The sequence below is a fragment of the Ostrea edulis genome, chromosome 2, assembly GCF_947568905.1.
Source record: "Ostrea edulis chromosome 2, xbOstEdul1.1, whole genome shotgun sequence".
In the NCBI taxonomy this organism is placed as follows: Eukaryota; Metazoa; Mollusca; class Bivalvia; order Ostreida; family Ostreidae; genus Ostrea; species Ostrea edulis.
This window is the reverse complement of record NC_079165.1, coordinates 29,726,089-29,746,674: the sequence shown is the minus strand read 5'-3', so window position 1 is coordinate 29,746,674 and position 20,586 is coordinate 29,726,089. Positions and strand designations below refer to the sequence as shown.

The 20,586-nt window shown below is 36.6% G+C and overlaps 1 protein-coding gene across 1 annotated transcript; it reads left to right on the top strand.

Moving 5' to 3' along the window:
• Positions 1-822: 822 nt before the first annotated feature.
• LOC130051429 (uncharacterized) lies at positions 823-20,247 on the top strand. The gene is made up of 3 exons (XM_056153356.1): positions 823-1,020; positions 1,953-2,047; positions 19,599-20,247. Exons 1-3 carry the CDS (start codon positions 823-825, stop codon positions 20,245-20,247), a joined length of 942 nt encoding a protein of 313 aa, XP_056009331.1.
• Positions 20,248-20,586: the final 339 nt, after the last annotated feature.

The window sequence follows — 20,586 nt, the reverse complement described above, 5'->3', positions numbered from 1 at the left end:
GTGATGAGCCTCTTGACTCAACTTTGAGAACAAGTATAGTCAAAGGGAAGTAACTCTAATTTCTGAAAATGAACTTGCCTGGTTAGGAAGTAATCAGGTACATAACTGATTTCGGCAGGTGTGAAAATGACTCCTACAGACTGCTGCATCTGGAAAAGACATGTGGCATGTTCAACGCAGAGTTCAAAGAACATGGGCGGGCCAATCCAGGCTGTGATGGTGACCTAACCTGGGACTTGGACTCTGAAGAGAGGCGTGGCCTGGGCACTAGGTTACGGCTTAAATGTAACACCTGCACCTACGTGTCCAAAATGTATAGCCTCTATGTCGAAGTAGAATCCGGTTCCAGGGGAAGGAAAGCAGCAGCAATAAACTATGGCCTACAAATAGGTCTCAGTCAAACCCCCATTGGCAGTTCTTCTCTTCGTAAAATCCTCATGTCAATCAACACCCCACCTCCAGCCGAGTCTTCTCTACAAAAAACAAGCAACACCATTATGCAAAAAGTAATCACCTTAAACAAGTCTGATATGAAAAAAGATGTAAGAAATTAGTTGATATTAATAAATTGAGGGGGGCCAAAAGTCCAAAAACCATAGGAATTCAGTGCGACGGGATGTATAATAACGCCCTATATTCTGGGGTAGGGGAAACCCCTTCCAGCCAGCTACACAAACCGTCTTCTCAATTGCAGAGAATGTGATCAGTAGTCACGAAATAATATCTTTAGTAACTAAAAACAAAATATGCCCCAAAGGACAACATCTCAAGAACAATCCCAGTCATGTGTGCACTGAGCAGACATGTGGGGCGAATATACCTATGGCCAAAAACATCGGTGATGAATTCACCTGGGCCAAGGAAGGCATGGAAGACCTTCTCAAGAATGATTTATGTGTCAAGTACATAACATCAGATCCTGACAGCACGATATACAAGGCCGCAAAGTCTTTGCATGCTGAAGGCAAGCTGCAGGACAAACTGAGACATTTTCTCGACACACGGCATCTTGCCGAAAATGTCAGAAAAGGCCATCAAAAAAGACCAATCTGTACAGAAAATCATGCCCAGAAATTCAAAAGCAGAGAAAAATAAACTACATAACTATGCCATAGATTTTACAGACAGGTGCACTGGTGAAATAAACCAGGCACAAATAAAGTGTACAGGTCATGCGGGCAAAATTAAGAAGCAGCTCTCTTATGCAAGTGATGCTATAATTTGTTGCTACATGGGTGAACATGCCTTATGCAAAAAACTCTTTAGTCTGCAAGGGTGGTAAGAAGAATTGGCTTAGTAAAAGTGCTTACCTTGATGAAAACTTTAGAATTCCTTACTCCAGGGCCAATGCAAGGATTCGTAGAGCCTGTGTCAATAAACGGCTTGCTCCGTCAGTGCTTGACAAATCCATTCTAAATAGCAATACACAGAAAGTGGAGAGCTTTAATCGACGTCTAAGGCGTTCACTACCCAAGAATGTCACCTTTGCACGCAACTTTCATGGTCGGGCTCACAATGCAGCTCACAGTACAAATAATGGTCCTGGGGAATCCCTAAAGGCCTTATGTGCTCCTATCCCAGAGGGGGGGGGGGGGGGGAGGGTTAGCCAATCTCTGAAAAATATTCAAAATAATTATGAAAGACAAAAAATGTACCAAAAATCTAAAAAGTATAGAAATACCAGAGTAATTAGAAGAAGAAAATTGTATAAACTTTATGAACAACATCAGGAAGAAGTAAACTATAGAAAAAATATGATGCTTTCAAAATCATCAAAAGAGCAGAAATTATGCAAAAAAATTGAGCACAGCTATTCAAAACCACCATCTAAATATGCTAAATGAAATGAAATTTACATGTAAAATACATATAATTACATAAAATGCACCAGCGCATGTGTGACTTGCTGCACACCCCCTGCAACTGGCAGTGAATCCTCTCCTGGTTGATAGAGTGGGACTCCACTACCAAATGCTGGGGGTTCACACACAGCTTGGTATGGCAGAGGTGGCTACATTCTACATTGTCACGTGGAAACTGACTCAGAGTCAGTTTCCACTCTGCCATAAGGGCAACTCTGTGGGCCTTTTCCACCTTTCTTCCCTCCTCTGGCCAGTAGACAGTTTGTAGCCCATAGCCAGAGGGGGAAATCCTACCCCTCCAAATGATGCAGGTGCCCCCTTGGGGGCCCCGTACACTTTTACGATTTACTTTTTCTTTCAAATTAGCAAAAAATGCATCCATTTTATTGTAAAACTGACAAATGGCGCTAAAAATGCACTACTTTCTTACACTTACCTCATAAACTGGTTCTCGCTACCTCAGTATAGGATAAACACCACCAAATGTTTTCCCATAGACTTCCATACAAATTCCAATCACTGTCAATTATTTATTAAGCCAATTTTCAAAAAATCAGTCACCATTCAGCAAAGTTCATCATCTCCCCTTCAAAATTCCACCAAAAAATATATGGCTTGCCGTTGCGTTTTTCCTTCAAATTTTGGCCTGTTTACAACTAGTGTAGATCCGCACTGAATGAAATTGACCATCCAAATATCACCTCTCCACTCAGATCTTCCCTTATAACTTCCGTATCTTTCTACATATTCTGTTATGTCACCTGTCATTTTTATCACTTATATTTCACTATTAAATTCCATCACAAAGATTTTCTGTTAATGACCAATCAGATCTCCTGTCAACTTTTCTTCTCCGCACAACTTTGGGTGTCCACAATGGCGGCAACCTGTAGCTAGGCAATTCTGGTGTTTTTCCTGATATGGTAGTGTACGGTTATTCAATTTTTATATTCCCCATAATGCTAACAGCCGAGAGATGTCACACATCAATTTCGGAATAAGATGGATCAGCAGTTTCTGAGATCAACTATTTTTCATAACTTGACGAGGTATGACGGGCGGGTATGGATAGCAATGCTCACACGAGTGATTCATATGACAGAATACTTGGCGTATTTTTAAACATGAATGACATGTCCAATGGCAAGTAAACCAATCAATATAGGATTTTGAATTGGGATATTTATATTAGTTTCTTATCTGTGGTTTTCTATAACACCAGTATGGTGTACATTGTAAAAATTAGATTTAGTGGTTCCAAAGGATTTACATCCATTATCAAAATATACTATAAACATTCCATCTTTGAATTAACCTGTCCTTTCCAACCGATGTTCTCCGATTCATTGGTTGTCCATGTATTTATGATATACTTGTTAACTACACTCCTTGAGTCTGGCATTGTGGTTTTCCTACTTTTCTCCTCTTTATGAAGCCTGATGATTTATTTTTTATTTTCAAGAATACCATATTAAATTGAATTCATTTAGCTCTTTCATCCTCTTGTCCATCTAACGTACTTTTTTTCCTTCCAGATTTCATTTTCCTACCTTCTTGAACTGTCCTGTCCCACTTTACTGTCCACAACACCAGTACACACCATAAGCCATCCTCTTAGATAAATTCTGCTGCATCATTTACCATCTTTTCCTTTCTTTAGTTTTCTGAACGTTTTTTTTCTTCTTTCGTTAATCAGTTGTAAGTGCTGCTCTTATAGCTTAACCTTCTCTTCCTTCTTCTTTTGTGCGATGCATGGTTTCGTTCAATTTGCTTCTTCTCTGAATTGGTCTTCATATCTAAACACTCGCATGTTCCATTCTCCCTATGAATCACAAAGCTTTCTACAGTAGAAAAATTGCGTTGGTATGCCCTTCATTTTCTTGTCCGTGGTCTCTTCCCAGGTACATTGTATGTGGGTTCTCTCTTCCACCAATAAAAACTGGGCGCCACCTTATAACTGAAAAATTGTTGAGTGTGGCGAAAAACAATCAATCAACCAACCTGCCCACAAATCTCTCTACAAATGTGTTATTTGGTGGGCAAGGCTTATATTTGTTCATCAATCTATCATTTTATTGAATAAAAAGCTGGAAAAGTTTGTCGCATTTGACCCTCAAACACATGTAGATTTATTTAAGGATGGTACAGTTGGGGTCATTATAAAAATGGCAATATCATTCTCTAAATCGGTATTTGGCAGAAAAGGACCAAAAATATGCTAATTGGACACGCCACAGAGGTGGGATCAGGTGCCTAGGAGGAGTAAGCATTCCCTGTTGACTGGTCACACCCGCCGTGAGCCCTATATCCTGATCATGTAAACGGAGTTATCCGCAGTCAAAATCAGTGTGCCAAGAACGGCTTAACAATCGGTATGAAACACGTCAGACAGCATTTGACCCAATGCGAGGTTGTATTGACGAACTAGATCGTTATAACGACCATAGAATTTGCGAAATGCTGACTTCAATCGAGACTGTTGAAATCCCTGTACCATCAACTTGTTTGTCAGTAGCTTACCTCGATAAAATACATGAAATGAAGTGGTTTTGTAAAGTATAAGCAATAGAATGCTAAATAAAATTAAGGGAATCATTGGAAGACGTCAAATATTGTAAAATATGTTTTCTAAGATAAATAAAACGCCACCAGCATTAAAAACAAAACATTGAACCTGATCCCTCCAATATTGATATTGGAAATCTGTTTAAAACATTGAGATTTGATAAAAGTTGCTGCAAGTAATGGATCACGTGTCCCATCCCTGTAAAAAAAAGTTTAGAAATACCTCTCATCAAATAAAAAGTAAAAGATTCTTTGCATGATACATTGCTATTTATATAAAAATCTTTTTCAAAATGAAAAGCTTATCTGAGACGCTCATCTGAAAGTTGTAATGAATGATGAACATGTAAATGGATAAATATATTTGTCCAAATTAAAATCATTATTGTATTTCATTTCTGAATTAAAACATTAAGTTTTCTCTTCTGTAAAACTAGGATCAGTCATATAACATGGCAATCTGATTAAAATCAGATCCTCGATCCGCTCCTTTATTTCTTTTGATTTGTCGCTACTCGAGTAGCGACAAATCAAAAGAAATAAAGGAGCGGATCGAGGATCTGATTTTAATCAGATTGATAACATGGGACCTTTTTAGGTCACCTGAATCATTCAGGTGACCTATTGCTATCTGTTTTTGTCCATCGTCGTGCGTTAACATTTGAACATTTTCAGCTTCTTCTCTGAAACCCCTGAACCAATTTCAACCAATTTTGGTATATAGCATCTGTGAGTGGAGGGGAACAAAAATTGTGAAATTCGTGGTCCCTGCCCCCCTGGGGCCTGAGGGGTGGGGCAAAAACCATCAAAATGAGTGTAATTTTAAAAAATCTTCTTCTTTACTCCTGGACATCAAGAAGCCAAACTGTGGGCATAATTATAATGAGCGTTGAGCCCTCCACCAAAATTGTGAAATTCATGGCCCCTGGGGCAGGGGTTCTTGTGTTAGAGTGGGGCTCTATTGGTCATATAGTGAAAATGTAGAAATTCTTTGAAAATATTCTCTGTCTCTGGGTATTAAGTAGACAAACTAATAGCATAGTAATGATGAGCAAGGATGCCTCTTTCAAAATTGTGAAATTCATGGCCCCTGGATCAGGGGTTCTGGTGCTAGGGTGGGGTTCTATAAGTCATATAGTGAAAATGCATTATTTCTTTGAAAATCTTCTTCTCTGTCCTTGGGTATTAAGTAGACAAACCAATAGCATGGTTATGATGATCAAGGATGCCTCTTTCAAAATTGTGAAATTCATGGCCCCTGGGTCAGGGGTTCTGGTATTAGGGTGGGGCCCTATTGATCATATAGTGAAAATGCATTTTATTTCTTTGAAAATCTTCTCCTCTGCTGCTGGGTATTAAGTAGACAAACTAATAGTATGATAATGATGATCAAGGATGCTTCTTTCAAAACTGAAATTTATGGCCCCTGGGTCAGGGGTTCTGGTGCAAAGGCGGGGGTGATTGATTATATAGTGAAAATGCAATATTTCTTTGAAAATCTTCTGTTTTTGTCCGTCGTCGTTCGTCGTGCGTTAACATTTGAACATTTTCAGCTTCTTCTCTGAAACCCCTGAACCAATTTCAACCAATTTTGGCAGATAGCATCTGTGGGTGGAGGGAAACAAAAATTGTGAAATTCGTGGTCCCTGCCCCCCTGGGGCCTGAGGGGTGGGGCAAAACCCATCAAAATGAGTGTAATTTTAAAAAATCTTCTTCTTTACTCCTGGACATCAAAAAGCCAAACTGTGGGCATAATTATAATGAGCGTTGAGCCCTCTACCAAAATTATGAAATTCATGGCCCCTGGGGCAAGGGGTTCTTGTGTTAGGGTGGGGCTCTATTGGTCATATAGTGAAAATGTAGAAATTCTTTGAAAATCTTCTTATATTGGTTTTATCTAAGGAGTAAATAACCCTTTTCTTTATGATGTCTCAGACCTAGGTTTTTAAAAAAGGATTATTGATTGAACATAAAAATGACACATGTACTTCATGACCACATAGCTATTCAATGTTTCTTCCATCCAAAAGTAAAATTCTTATATTTAAACACAAACCTAATTCAAACATTGGAAGGTTGTTACATGATATTCAGGTGACCTATAAGGCCCCTGGGCCTCTTGTTAGGACATCTGATGATTGTCCAGATGTACATGTAACCACTGTCATGATCATGTACAAGATTGGACAAAACAAGACGGCAGTTCAAACAAAGGTAGGCTCTTCATTTTACCGACTTGTTAGATGACAAATTTATGAATTTAAAACACTGCCTGGACAGGGAGGCATCATTCAGTTGATTGATTGTTGGAATTCTTACTCATGTACACGTACAACTGTAAATTCATTGATCGAAGTTGACGCTGTATTCACTGAACACACCCGTCTGGCGGGAGAGGAAAAGCCTAAAAGTAACCCTACTCTTAAGTTCTAACAATTTACTATGTTATATTTAGAGAGAAAAAATAATCCATTTAAAACCACCACCTGTCTCCAAACCATTTCCAATAAAGATCTATTAATGTATTGACTGCACGTTGAAGGAAGATACTTTAAAAATGAATTGTGTTTTAGATCTTACTGCAAAAAGAATTTGCATAGTGTAAATTTTCAAAGCTTCACTGTTCAAAGAAATTCCATTGTCCTGCCATATATGTTTCGTTGGTTTTATCAAACCCCCGAATTTCCAGAAAGTAACCATTTTGGACATTCAATAAATACGTTGAAGAACGTTGTTAACATCACTAACTACTGAATTATATTTTGCTGGAAGCATGTTGTCACTAATGAGTCTTCTAAATAAACTTCCAATAAAAATCTTCTTAATAGACGGGATACTTAACAGTTTGTCAACAAATTCTTATAATATTAACACTAGTTCTGATACTGAAGATGAGTTATTAATGTCATTTTCCCCTACTTGTTGGAACACTTTGGTTGGGCGAAATTCTACAACTCTTGAAAACACTTGGCATACATAGAGATTTAGTTGTCCCTGTTTGACTAAAGCACTTGATAATATAATTGGTCGTCAGATTGAAATTTACACACCCAATTTCAATTTTTCAGTTTTATCTATGTTTGTGAAAAAGAAAGTATTAAAGCCAAAGGACCAAAGCCATAAAAATGCACTAGATAAAAAAAAAATGAGAATACTATATTTGTACAATAACATTATCAGAGAATTACAAACTTTTAATGAAACAATTGAATTTCTTTTAACCTACACCAGATCAAGCTGTATTCACTGGACACACCCGTCTGGCTGGGAAGGAATAAGCCTGAAAGTAACCTTACTTTAAGTTTTAACAATTTACTGTGTTATATGTAGAAAAATAAATAACCACCGGTCTCCAAACCATTTCCACTGTATTGACTGCACATTGAAGGAAGATACTTTAAAACTGAATTATGTTTTAGATCTTACTGGAAAAAGAATTTGCATAGTGTACATTTTCAATGCTTCACTGTTCAAAGAAATTCCATTGTCCTGCCATATATGTTTCGATGGTTTTATCAAACCCCTGAATTTCCAGAAAGTAACCATTTTGGACATTCAATAAATACGTTGAAGAACGTTGTTAACATCACTAACTACTGAATTATATTTTGCAGAAAGCATGTTGTCACTAATGAATCTTCTAAATAAACTTCCAATAAAAATCTTCTTAATAGACGGGATATTTAACAGTTTGTCAACAAATTCTTATAATATTAACACTAGTTCTGATACTGAAGATGAGATATTAATGTCATCTTCCCCTACTTGTTAGAACACATTGGTTGGGCGAAATTCTACAACGTTTGAAAACACTTGGCATACATAGAGATTTAGTTGTCCCTGTTTGACTAAAGCACTTGATAATATAATGGGTCGTCAGATTGAAATTTACACATCCAATTTCAATTGTTCTGTTTTATCTGTTTGTAAAAAAGAAAGTATTAAAGCCAAAGGACCAAAGCCATAAAAATACAACCTCGCATTGGGTCAAATGCTGTCTGACGTGTTTCATACCGATTGTTAAGCCGTTCTTGGCACACTGATTTTGACTGCGGATAACTCCGTTTACCTGATCAGGATATGGGGCTCACGGCGGGTGTGACCGGTCAACAGGGGATGCTTACTCCTCCTAGGCACCTGATCCCACCTCTGGTGTGTCCAGGGGTCCGTGTTTGCCCAACTATCTATTTTGTATTGCTTGTAGGAGTTATGAGATTGATCACTGTTCGTTATCTTCACCTTGCACTAGATAAAAAAATTGAAAATACTATGTTTGTACAATGACATTATTAGAGAATTACAAACTTTTAATGAAACAATTGAATTTCTTCCTAACCTACACCAGATCAAGCTGTATTCACTGGACACACCCGTCTGGCTGGGGAGGAATAAGCCTGAAAGTAACCTTACTTTAAGTTTTAACAATTTACTATGTTATGTTTAGAAAAATAAATAACCACTTGTCTCCAAACTATTTTCAATCTATTGACTGCACATTGAAGGAAGATACTTTAAAACTGAATTATGTTTTAGATCTTACTGCAAAAAGTATTTGCATAGTGTAAATTTTCAAAGCGTCACTGTTAAAAGAAATTCCATTCTCCTGCCATATATGTTTCGTTGGTTTTATCAAACCTCCGAATTTCCAGGAGGTAACCATTTTGGACATTCAATAAATACGTTGAAGAACGTTGTTAACATCACTAACTACTGAATTATATTTTGCTGAAAGCATGTTGTCACTAATGAGTCTTCTAAATAAACTTCCAATAAAAATCTTCTTAATAGACGGAACACTTAACAGTTTGTCAACAAATTCTTGTAATCCTAACACTAGTTCTGATACTGAAGATGAGTTATTAATGTCATTTTCCCCTACTTGTTAGAACACTTTGGTTGGGCGAAATTCTACAACTCTTGAAAACACTTGGCATACATAGAGATTTCGTTGTCCCTGTTTGACTAAAGCACTTGATAATATAATTGGTCGTCAGATTGAAATTTACACACCCAATTTCAATTTTTCTGTTTTATCTGTTTGTAGAAAAGAAAGTATTAAAGCCAAAGGACCAAAGCCATAAAAATGCACTAGATAAAAAAAACATGAAAATACTATATTTGTACAATAACATTATCAGAGAATTACAAACTTTTAATGAAACAATTGAATTTCTTCCTAACCTACACCAGATCAAGCTGTATTCACTGGACACACCCGTCTGGCTGGGGAGGAATAAGCCTGAAAGTAACCTTACTTTAAGTTTAAACAATTTACTATGTTATATTTAGAAAAATAAATAACCACTTGTCTCTAAACCATTTTCAATGTATTGACTGCACGTTCAAGGAAGATACTTTAAAACTGAATTATGTTTTAGATCTTACTGCAAAAAGAATTTGTATAGTGTAAATTTTCAAAGCTTCACTGTTCAAAGGAATTTCATTGTCCTGCCATATATGTTTCGTTGCAGTATTGACTGCACGTTGAAGGAAGATACTTTAAAACTGAAGTATGTTTTAAATCTTACTGCAAAAAGAATTTGCAGACTGTAAATTTTCAAAGCTTCACTGTTCAAAGAAATTACATTGTCCTGCCATATATGTTTCGTTGGTTTTATCAAACTCCCGAATTTCCAGGAGGTAACCATTTTGGACATTCAATAAATACGTTGAAGAACGTTGTTAACATCACTAACTACTGAATTATATTTTGCTGGAAGCATGTTGTCACTAATGAGTCTTCTAAATAAACTTCCAATAAAAATCTTCTTAATAGACGGGATATTTAACAGTTTGTCAACAAATTCTTGTAATCCTAACACTAGTTCTGATACTGAAGATGAGTTATTAATGTCATTTCCCCCTACTTGTTGGAACACTTTGGTTGGGCGAAATTCTACAACTCTTGAAAACACTTGGCATACATAGAGATTTAGTTGTCCCTGTTTGACTAAAGCACTTTATAATATAATTGGTCGTCAGATTGAAATTTACACACCCAATTTCAATTTTTCTGTTTTATCTGTTTGTAAAAAAGAAAGTATTAAAGCCAAAGGACCAAAGCCATAAAAATGCACTAGATAAAAAAACATGAAAATACTATATTTGTACAATAACATTATCAGAGAATTACAAACTTTTAATGAAACAATTGAATTTCTTCCTAACCTACACCAGATTAAGCTGTATTCACTGGACACACCCGTCTGGCTGGGGAGGAATAATCCTGAAAGTAACCTTACTTTAAGTTCTAACAATTTACTATGTTATATTTAGAAAAATAACCACCTGTCTCCAAACCATTTTCAATGTATTGACTGCACGTATACTTTAAAATTGAATTATGTTTTATATCTTACTGCAAAAAGAATTTGCATAGTGTAAATTTTCAAAGCTTCACTGTTCAAAGAAATTACATTCTCCTGCCATATATGTTTCGTTGGTTTTATCAAACCCCCGAATTTCCGGAAAGTAACCATTTTGGACATTCAATAAATACGTTGAAGAACGTTGTTAACATCACTAACTACTGAATTATATTTTGCTGAAAGCATGTTGTCACTAATGAGTCTTCTAAATAAACTTCCAATAAAAATCTTCTTAATAGACGGGATACTTAACAGTTTGTCAACAAATTCTTATAATATTAACACTAGTTCTGATACTGAAGATGAGTTATTAATGTCATTTCCCCCTCCTTGTTAGAACACTTGGGTTGGGCGAAATTCTACAACTCTTGAAAACACTTGGCATACATAGAGATTTAGTTGTTCCTCTTTGACTAAAGCACTTGATAATATAATTGGTCGTCAGATTGAAATTTACACATTCAATTTCAATTTTTCTGTTTTATCTGTTTGTAAAAAAGAAAGTATTAAAGCCAAAGGACCAAAGCCATAAAAATGCACTAGATAATAAAATGAAAATACTATATTTGTACAATAACATCATCATAGAATTACAAACTTTTAATGAAACAATTGAATTTCTTTCTAACCTACACCAGATCAAGCTGTGTTCACTGGACACACCCGTCTGGCTGGGGAGGAATAAGCCTGAAAGTAACACTATGTTATATTTAGAAAAATAACCGCCTGTCTCCAAACCATTTCCACTGAAGATGAGTTATTAATGTCATTTTCCCCCTACCTGTTAGAACACTTTGGTTGGGCGAAATCCTACAACTCTTGAAAACACTTAGCATACATAAGAGATTTAGTTGTCCCTGTTTGACTAAAGCACTTGATAATATAATTGGTCGTCAGATTGAAATTTACAGACCCTGATGATGAATTATCCTTTAATTCCGCTTGTTGATGGGAAAGTGCATATTTTTTAATTGTGTATTATGAAGTTTTGTAACACATACATGGTATGTTTTTGCTAGGAATAAGGGAAACTGCCTCACCTATGTATGTAAAGACATTCTATGGATTTCTATTTCTAAAAGTGTAGAACACTTATTTTAAATGTGTTTGAAAACGCTTGGACCCTTGATGTAAGAATTTTGAGTACCCCAAATTACCGAAATGTCCGTGATTTAGCGAAATGCACCAACTACCGAAATTCCCATTCCAACGTATACATTAAAGCACATAAAGTTTATATATGTTCAATGTTAACAGGAAAATGCTAAATTGTGATTGTAAAGATAGAAAATTGTGTTCAATTATCGCATTAACGATGCTTCAAAGAACAATAACTCTAGCAAAATCTATCACCGAAGTTTTTGTTCGTATCCTCCCCCCATGTAATACTGGTTTGAATTATTCTTTCTTAAATTTGTTCACTGTTTTATGAGTACTACAAATCTTTGGTGTAATAGATAAATAGTTTTGTGAAATTTTAATCAAGTTAATAAATCTCAGATGCGTAAAATGTCTTGTTTCCTCTATCAATAAATGAAACAGCATAAATATTAGTACTATTTTTATTTCAATAAGTGTTTTCAGTATATAACATAACTGAAAACAACATAAGAAAAGCACACTAACATTGTAGTTCATGTGATGAATTTGTAAAACTTGCTACAGTAACTAGCGACCAATGAATGGCATAAAGAATGGGGAAAAAATAATAATAAAGCAAACAAGTCTTTGCTACACAAATAGCGACTACTGAATGGCATAAAGAATGACAAAATAAAATAAAGCAAACAATCCTCTGCTACAGCAAATAGCAACTATTGAATGGCATAAAGAATGAAAAAATAAATAAATAATAAAGCAAACAATTCTTTGCTACACAAATAGCGACTATTGAATGGTATAAAGAATGCACAAGTTGAGTACGGTACAGATGTACGTACTTTTGAAGGTTAGCTGTAATACATGTAGTTACTATTATTCAGTTAACAACTATTTGAAATAGAAAGCTTCCATTGAATAATGTTAGAAAAGGGTTAAAGAAATATACAGTACACATGTACCCCCTGAAGCCTTGATAGTTGAATTGCTATAGTAGTTACTTTGGAGAAAATGATAATCTGTACACGAAATAGCAAATCGGTATAAAGCGAGGGAAGAAGAATATCAGTTGTTGTCCTCTCATTGATTTTCTGCTTCCTCTGCCCCCTCCCCTCCCCCAAGCGACTTTGGTTTGACAACCGTCATCTTGCAGTCAGTTAAAGTCACTGTCATCATGAAATGTCTAAATTTCTTAAACTGTCTTGATCGTCAGTTGGCTTAGATACCATCACAGAGTTTGTTACCTCAAAGTGTTTGTGGGTGTCCGCCATTCTGTACTGTCCAGTCCTGACCAAAGCTTATTTTAGGTCTTTGAATTGTAGATATGGCAAGAAAAAAAGACTCCGTTTTGAGGTGATACTTTTGTACCGTAGGTTACATGCTATAGATATCTTTACTACGAAAATTACAGAAATGGTACAGTACAAATCATATGGAAAATGAAAATAAGAAATATCTATGATTGCATTCATGCTCTGTCAGATTTGGAAAACGGAATTTAGAGAGAGGCTAGGGTACACTTGGTTACGGATGGTCACAACTCTATATTAAAGGGAGACAAGCTGAATTTTCTAAGTATAGAATTGAGGAAGGGAGAGAGAGGCCAGGCTAGAATGGTTGCACAGGGTACACTTGGTTACAGATGAATAAATGGACACCAGCTGGATAGTATAATAATTATATATGGAGGTAAGCATTCTAGAACAATTGCTCAGAATGTTGACCACGTGTTTAAGACATGTTTTAATACTTAAATGCAGAATGCCGGTAAATGGGGATAATTTTTATGAAACCCCATAAGCTGAAATATGTGCAGTTTTCATTAGTTCCCTACCGGTGAACTTGAAGGGGACTTTAGATATGCACTCCATCTGTTTGCCATAACATGTTACAGATCAAGTCTTAAAATTTTGTGCCTTTGGACTTCAAAAAATGTGAATTATTAGTTTTTCAGACTTTTTTTGTTGTACTTGTAGATATTTACTTGATAATTGGTACATTTTTATTTCACCTCTACAAAGTTAATAAGAACTAATAGAGTCACATCCATAATAACTTTCATCCATATGTCGATTCGAAATAAAAGACACCACAGAGTCGTCCACTTCTGCTTCATACTAACGGCAAACTGACAACTCAACTGTATGACGAACGGGATGATTTTAGCTTATTCATGGTCAACTTCCCATATTTATGTAGCGACTCACCTTTGTCGGCGTGGGTTTGAATCCCGCTCGCACCGGTAATTGAGAAAGTTTCCCAGTTTACTTTCGGAAGGTCGGTGGTCTCTTCCCAGGTGCATTGTACCTGGGTTCTCTCTTCCACCAATAAAAATTAGGCGCCTCCAAATAACTGAAAAATTGTTGAGTGTGGCGGAAAACAATCAACCATTATTACCTGCATATGGTGTTTATATATCTCAACTGATTTGATCCTCGAGACCTTGTTCTGCGTATGATCAGTATTTAAATCGAGGCAAACTACTGACACACAAGTTGATGGTACAGGGGTTTCAACGGCCTCGGTTAAAGTAAACATTTCGCAAATTCTATGGTCGTTATAACGATGTAGTTCGTCAATACACTGTACAACCTATCGATGATTGGGTCAAATGCTGTCTAGCGTGTTTCATACCGATTGTTAGACCGTTCTTGGCACACTGATTTTGGCTACGGATAACTCTGTTTATCTGATCAGGATATAGGGCTCACGGCGGGTGTGACCGGTCGGCAGAGGATGTTTACTCCTCCTAGCCACCTCTGGTGTGCCCAGGGGTCCGTGTTTGCCAAACTATCTAGTTTGTATTGCTTATAGGAATTATGAGATTGATCACCGTTCGTTATCTTCACCTTTCATCCACCACAGCTTATCAGTTAATATCCAAGTTTCTTATTTCTGTAGATAAAAGTGTACTACACTCATTAAAACTTCTAGGATAGTAATTGATACAACAATGTAACTAAATTATTCATGACCACCTACATTTCAAAGTTCATGACTTGGTTAAATACCTAAACATAATTAGGCTAATTATACATTTGTCCTTTGCCTGGTCTAGTCCTTGTACCTGAATGGTAATTGGTTTCCAACCATTCCTATCCTGGCTCCCTAGTTGTCCCCTTTACCGTACCATAACCTACATATAGAATTCCAAATATTGTTGCAAGAATTTTTGCGACCGGTATGGTGCCATACTCTCATAATGCTTGTATAATTTGATATTCATAAAAAAAAAAGAAATGGAGAAATTTTGTATATTTCCATCGAACACCATTATAAACTGTACATTTCAACATAACACATTTCAATACATTACCTGAACAGAAGGGTGTCCGGGTAGCGCAGAGGTAGCGTTCTCACCGCTGCGACCAGAGTTCGATCCCCGTGATCGGCAGAGGTTGTAAGTGAAAGGATATGGCGGTCGCCCGCTCGGACACGTGGGTTTCCTCCGGGTACTCCAGTTTCCTCCCACATAAAATGACCCCCTAGCGCAAACCTCCGTGCATCAAAGGACCCCATTGGAAATAAGCTTTCGAGCTTTCATGGGTTATCCTTGGTATCTATGTATGTTTGTATGTATGTATATACCGAATAAACATTTATTTATATACCACAATACTGAATACTTAATAAACTTTACATGACCATGTAACAAAGTCTTGTACATTTTTCCATAACTGTCTATATATTTCCACCTGAGGTAGTCCTATACATCTAAACGTTACAGTCATCCTATACAATACAAATGTTACATTTCCAAACAGAATCCTCTGTCAACTTTAAGTGTTCCTTGCATGATAGGGTGGTGCATTTTCGGTTAAACCATTTCCCACAGCCATCGCACGCAATCCAGTGTAAATACTTTGAACCAACTTTCCTGCATTTGAAGCATGTTGTGATGGTCTGAAAAGAAATATTATATGTCCATTATATGAAATTATTTAATTACTTAATGATTTCATATTTTGTGTAAGTGGAAATGTCTCGGTAAATTATGAGGGGGCTTAGCCAGGGCCCCATTTCTGACAGCTGCCCTATAAATTGGTGTATTTTATTATTACTATCATTATTGTTATAGAATAGGTTCTGGGAAATAATATATATATATATATCTTTAAAAAATTATTTTGTGCAAGTCCACTGACTTTGCATACTATTATTATGTTCCCCAAACAAAGTTTGGGAACATATTGTTTTTACTCTGTTTCTTATTATTATTATTATGTTCCCCAAACAAAGTTTGGGAACATATTGTTTTTACTCTGTTTCTTATTATTATTATTATTATTCTTTTTCTCCGGTACTTTTTTGTCCGGTAGTGTTCTCAGAAACTACAAAAGGGATCGATATGAAACTTTCCAGGATGATAGCATAGCGTTTGTAGATGTGCATAGTGATAGTCATTTTGTTTGCACGTGCATGCACGCGCGCGCACGTGCATTGCAATTTTGGTACAAAAAATGGAAAATCAGAATATTGAAGAAAGCGATATAAAACTTAAATAGGATGATAGTATATCATTTGTACATATGAAAAATAATAGTTATTTTGCCAGCACGCGCACGCATGCGCGTGCACGCGCATTACAAAATTTGTACGCTAACTTTGGAATCAGTCTAACTTTTTTGTTGTTCATTGAAATGGCTTGAAATTCATATCATAGGTAGATATTGAGACCCTTAACTGATTTACATAGTCAAAATTACCAATTTGCACGCGCATGCACGTGCGCTTCATTTTGACTGGATAATGCTAAAACGTTTGTAACTATCTTATTTATGAAGCGAATGAGATGATATTCACAGCATATGTAGACAATACGTGTATCTATATATTGTTGTAATAAAAAAGGCCAACTAACACGCGCATGCGCGTGCAACGTTTTTCAAATGCTCAGTTTTTAAAGGACAATAACGTTTTTGTTTTTCATCAAATTCTATTGATATTAATGGTTTAGATGTGTCTTGTTACTCCTTACAAATTGCTGTGGTTAGAATTACTGATCAGCACGTGCATGCACGTGTGCTGAATTCTGATTGGACGATTTTAAAATCGCTATAACTTCCTTATATTTGGTGGAAACGTTATGAAATTCACACTGTGGGTATATGATACACATGCCTGTTGAACGACATCAACAAAAATTCGGAATCATACACGCGTGCGCGTGTATGCGCGTGCAACGCTTTCTTTCATTTTTTGGTACTGAAATGACCATATTGAACGTACTACATGTAATTAAAGGCTAAAATAAAATGATTTTTTGCTATAGATTCACAAAGACATCGCTTTTTTAATTGGGGGAGGTTTGGGGAACATATGTAACGGTCCCCGTTACAATTAGAACTAGTTATTATTATTATTATTATTATTCTTTTTCTCCGGTACTTTTTTGTCCGGTAGTGTTCTCAGAAACTACAAAAGGGATCGATATGAAACTTTCCAGGATGATAGTATAGCGTTTGTAGATGTGCATAGTGATAGTCATTTTGTTTGCACGTGCATGCACGCGCACGCACGTGCATTGCAATTTTGGTACAAAAAATGGAAAATCAGAATATTGAAGGAAGCGATATAAAACCTAAATAGGATGATAGTATATCATTTGTACATATGAAAAATAATAGTTATTTTGCCAGCACGCGCACGCATGCGCGTGCACGCGCATTACAAAATTTGTACGCTAACTTTGGAATCAGTCTAACTTTTTTGTTGTTCATTGAAATGGCTTGAAATTCATATCATAGGTAGATATTGAGACCCTAAACTGATTTACATGGTCAAAATTACCAATTTGCACGCGCATGCACGTGCGCTTCATTTTGATTGGATAATGCTAAAATGTTTGTAACTATCTTATTTATGAAGCAAATGAGATGATATTCACAGCATATGTAGACAATATGTGTATCTATATGTTGGTGTAACAAAAAATGCCAACGCACACGCGCATGCGCGTGCAACGTTTTTTAAATGTTCAATTTTTAAAGGACGATAACGTTTTTGTTTTTCATCAAATTCTATTCATATTAGGGGTTTAGATGTATCTTGGTACTCCTTACAAATTGCTGTGGTTAGAATTACTGCTCAGCACGTGCATGCACGTGTGCTGATTTCTGATTGGACGATTTTAAAATCGCTATAACTTCCTTATATTTGGTGGAAACGTTATGAAATTCATACTGTGGGTATATGATACAAATGCCTGTTGAACGACATCAACAAAAAATCGGAATCATACACGCGTGCGCGTGTATGCACGTTCAACGCTTTCTTTCATTTCTTGGTACTGAAATGACCATATTGAATGTACTACATGTAATTAAAGACTAAAATAAAATGATTTTTTGCTATAGATTTAAAAGGACATCACTTTTTAATTGGGGGAGGTTTGGGGAACATATGTAACGGTCCCCGTTACAATTAGAACTAGTAATGTTATTGAGATTAAAGAAATTGTGCTAAACGATATAAAACCTAAAAATGTGGATGTTTGCATGAGGATGCTGAGGGAAGTGCTCTTAGAAATGCAGTTTCTCTTTTTGGCCAAACAATTTAGGAATTTTTCCAAATGAAGTTATGTGCCCCCCTCCCCCCTCCGGATGAGATAATCACAAAAACGCAAAAAAAAGTAAAATCATTTAAAACTCTTCTTTTCCAGAAGAAATGTGCAGGGAAAAGTTTTTTTTGGTCAATTGGGGGTGGGTGGGGGTGTCCGTAGTCTTTCATTTGATCAGACGTCACAGCTAAGGTTGAATTAATGATGGTGGTAACATCATTCCTGTGCTGAATTAAATCAATTTACATTTATTAAGTCTCCCAAACGAAGTTCTTATTATTCTTCCGCTTCTTTCTCGCGCCTAAAACTGGCCAACACCGTTCTCTGTATCCAGTTGATGAAGGTGATAGACATTCAAGGATATGATAGACCAATGTATCTAGATGTGTAGAAATGTTTTTGTTTTCAGATTGAAGGGGGTTAGGGTACATTTTGGGGGATCAAATGGGGTTGGGGTTCAACATAGAACTCCGGGAAAAAATTAATTCCAAAATTCAACAGATATAACTTGACAAATATAATAAAATCCTGGGGTCTTCAGAAATGATGTAAGGATGATGAGATCTACAGATCAAGGTCTAGTGATTCCAGTGACCTATGACCTTGAACATACAATCTCATAGAATTTTAGATCTGGAATTGATAGAGACATTGAATCTTCAGAAATGATGATCAGATCTACTAACTAGTAGAGATCCAGTGACCTTGACATCTGGTCATAAACGTGGTATTATTTAAGAACTACATGTAGGTCTGATAAAGAGATGGAATCTTCAGAAATAATAAGATGATGGGATCTACAAATTGGTATCAAGGTCAAGTAACTTCAGTGACTTTGACCTCTGACCTTAAACATAATCTGATTTAACTTTAGAACTAGGACTGATAGAGACATGGAATCTTCATAAATGATAAAAGGTGTAGCATGGAATTTGTCAAGGAAGAAAATTAGTAGTACTCAGAAAAAGCCACCTTTATACAGCCATTATACATGTACCTATAATTGATTTAGGGTATGTATTTTCATTAGTTTGAAGATAGATCTTAATTTCAAAGGATAGCTTATAATAAGACAATTTCATATGGAAAAATCACATACCCTTTTCATGGGGATATAGACTGATAAAAATCACTACTCCTAAGCAGTGATGACGGGGCCAAGGTTAATCAGGTGAGCAGTGATGACAGGGCCAAGGTTAATCAGGTGAGCAATGATGACAGGACCAAGGTTAATCAGGTGAGCAGTGATGACAGGGCCAAGGTTAATAAGGTGAGCAGTGATGACAGGACCAAGGTTAATCAGGTGAGCAGTGATGACAGGGCCAAGGTTAATCAGGTGAGCAGTGATGACAGGGCCAAGGTTAATCAGGTGAGCAATGATGACAGGACCAAGGTTAATCAGGTGAGCAGTGATGACAGGGCCAAGGTTAATCAGGTGAGCAGTGATGACAGGGCCAAGGTTAATCAGGTGAGCAGTGATGACAGGGCCAAGGTTAATCAGGTGAGCAGTGATGACAGGGCCAAGGTTAATCAGGTGAGCAGTGATGACAGGACCAAGGTTAATCAGGTGAGCAGTGATGACAGGGCCAAGGTTAATCAGGTGAGCAGTGATGACAGGGCCAAGGTTAATCAGGTGAGCAGTGATGACGGGGCCAAGGTTAATCAGGTGAGCAATGATGACAGGACCAAGGTTAATCAGGTGAGCAATGATAACGGGGCCAAGGTTAATCAGGTGAGCAGTGATGACAGGACCAAGGTTAATCAGGTGAGCAGTGTGGCCTTTTTTAAATTGTAGATCTGAACACAATTATTAACATCATGGACTCACCAGTTTGCACACTTGCAGTTTACCTATTAAACTGAATATGAAATAATTGGCACAACTTGAAATAATTAACATTAAATGGCATAAGCAAGTAAACCATGACTGAATCAAACTGTGAACAAGTACATTAGGACAGCATCGGCATGTTCGCCAGTAGGAGTCCTACCAAATCGGGACAGACGAGACAAATCTAGATTATATTCCTTCAATTATGTTCCCGTACAGTCAGACACACAGAAGTCTCACTGATGCCAATTTGAGGGATTGTCTTTGTTCTAACTAAACAGCTTACCTCTGTCTGTATCTTCT

What these genes read in the sequence shown, in the direction of transcription:
- LOC130051429 (XM_056153356.1), top strand. Translation starts at nt 823, where the DNA reads ATGGCCAAAAACATCGGTGATGAATTCACCTGGGCCAAGGAAGGCATG. An exon ending in CACGGCATCTTGCCGAAAAT is followed by an intron (nt 1,021 to 1,952) that starts GTCAGAAAAGGC and finishes CCTGGTTGATAG; the next exon opens with AGTGGGACTCCACTACCAAA. An exon ending in CACGTGGAAACTGACTCAGA is followed by an intron (nt 2,048 to 19,598) that starts GTCAGTTTCCAC and finishes ACTCCTAAGCAG; the next exon opens with TGATGACGGGGCCAAGGTTA.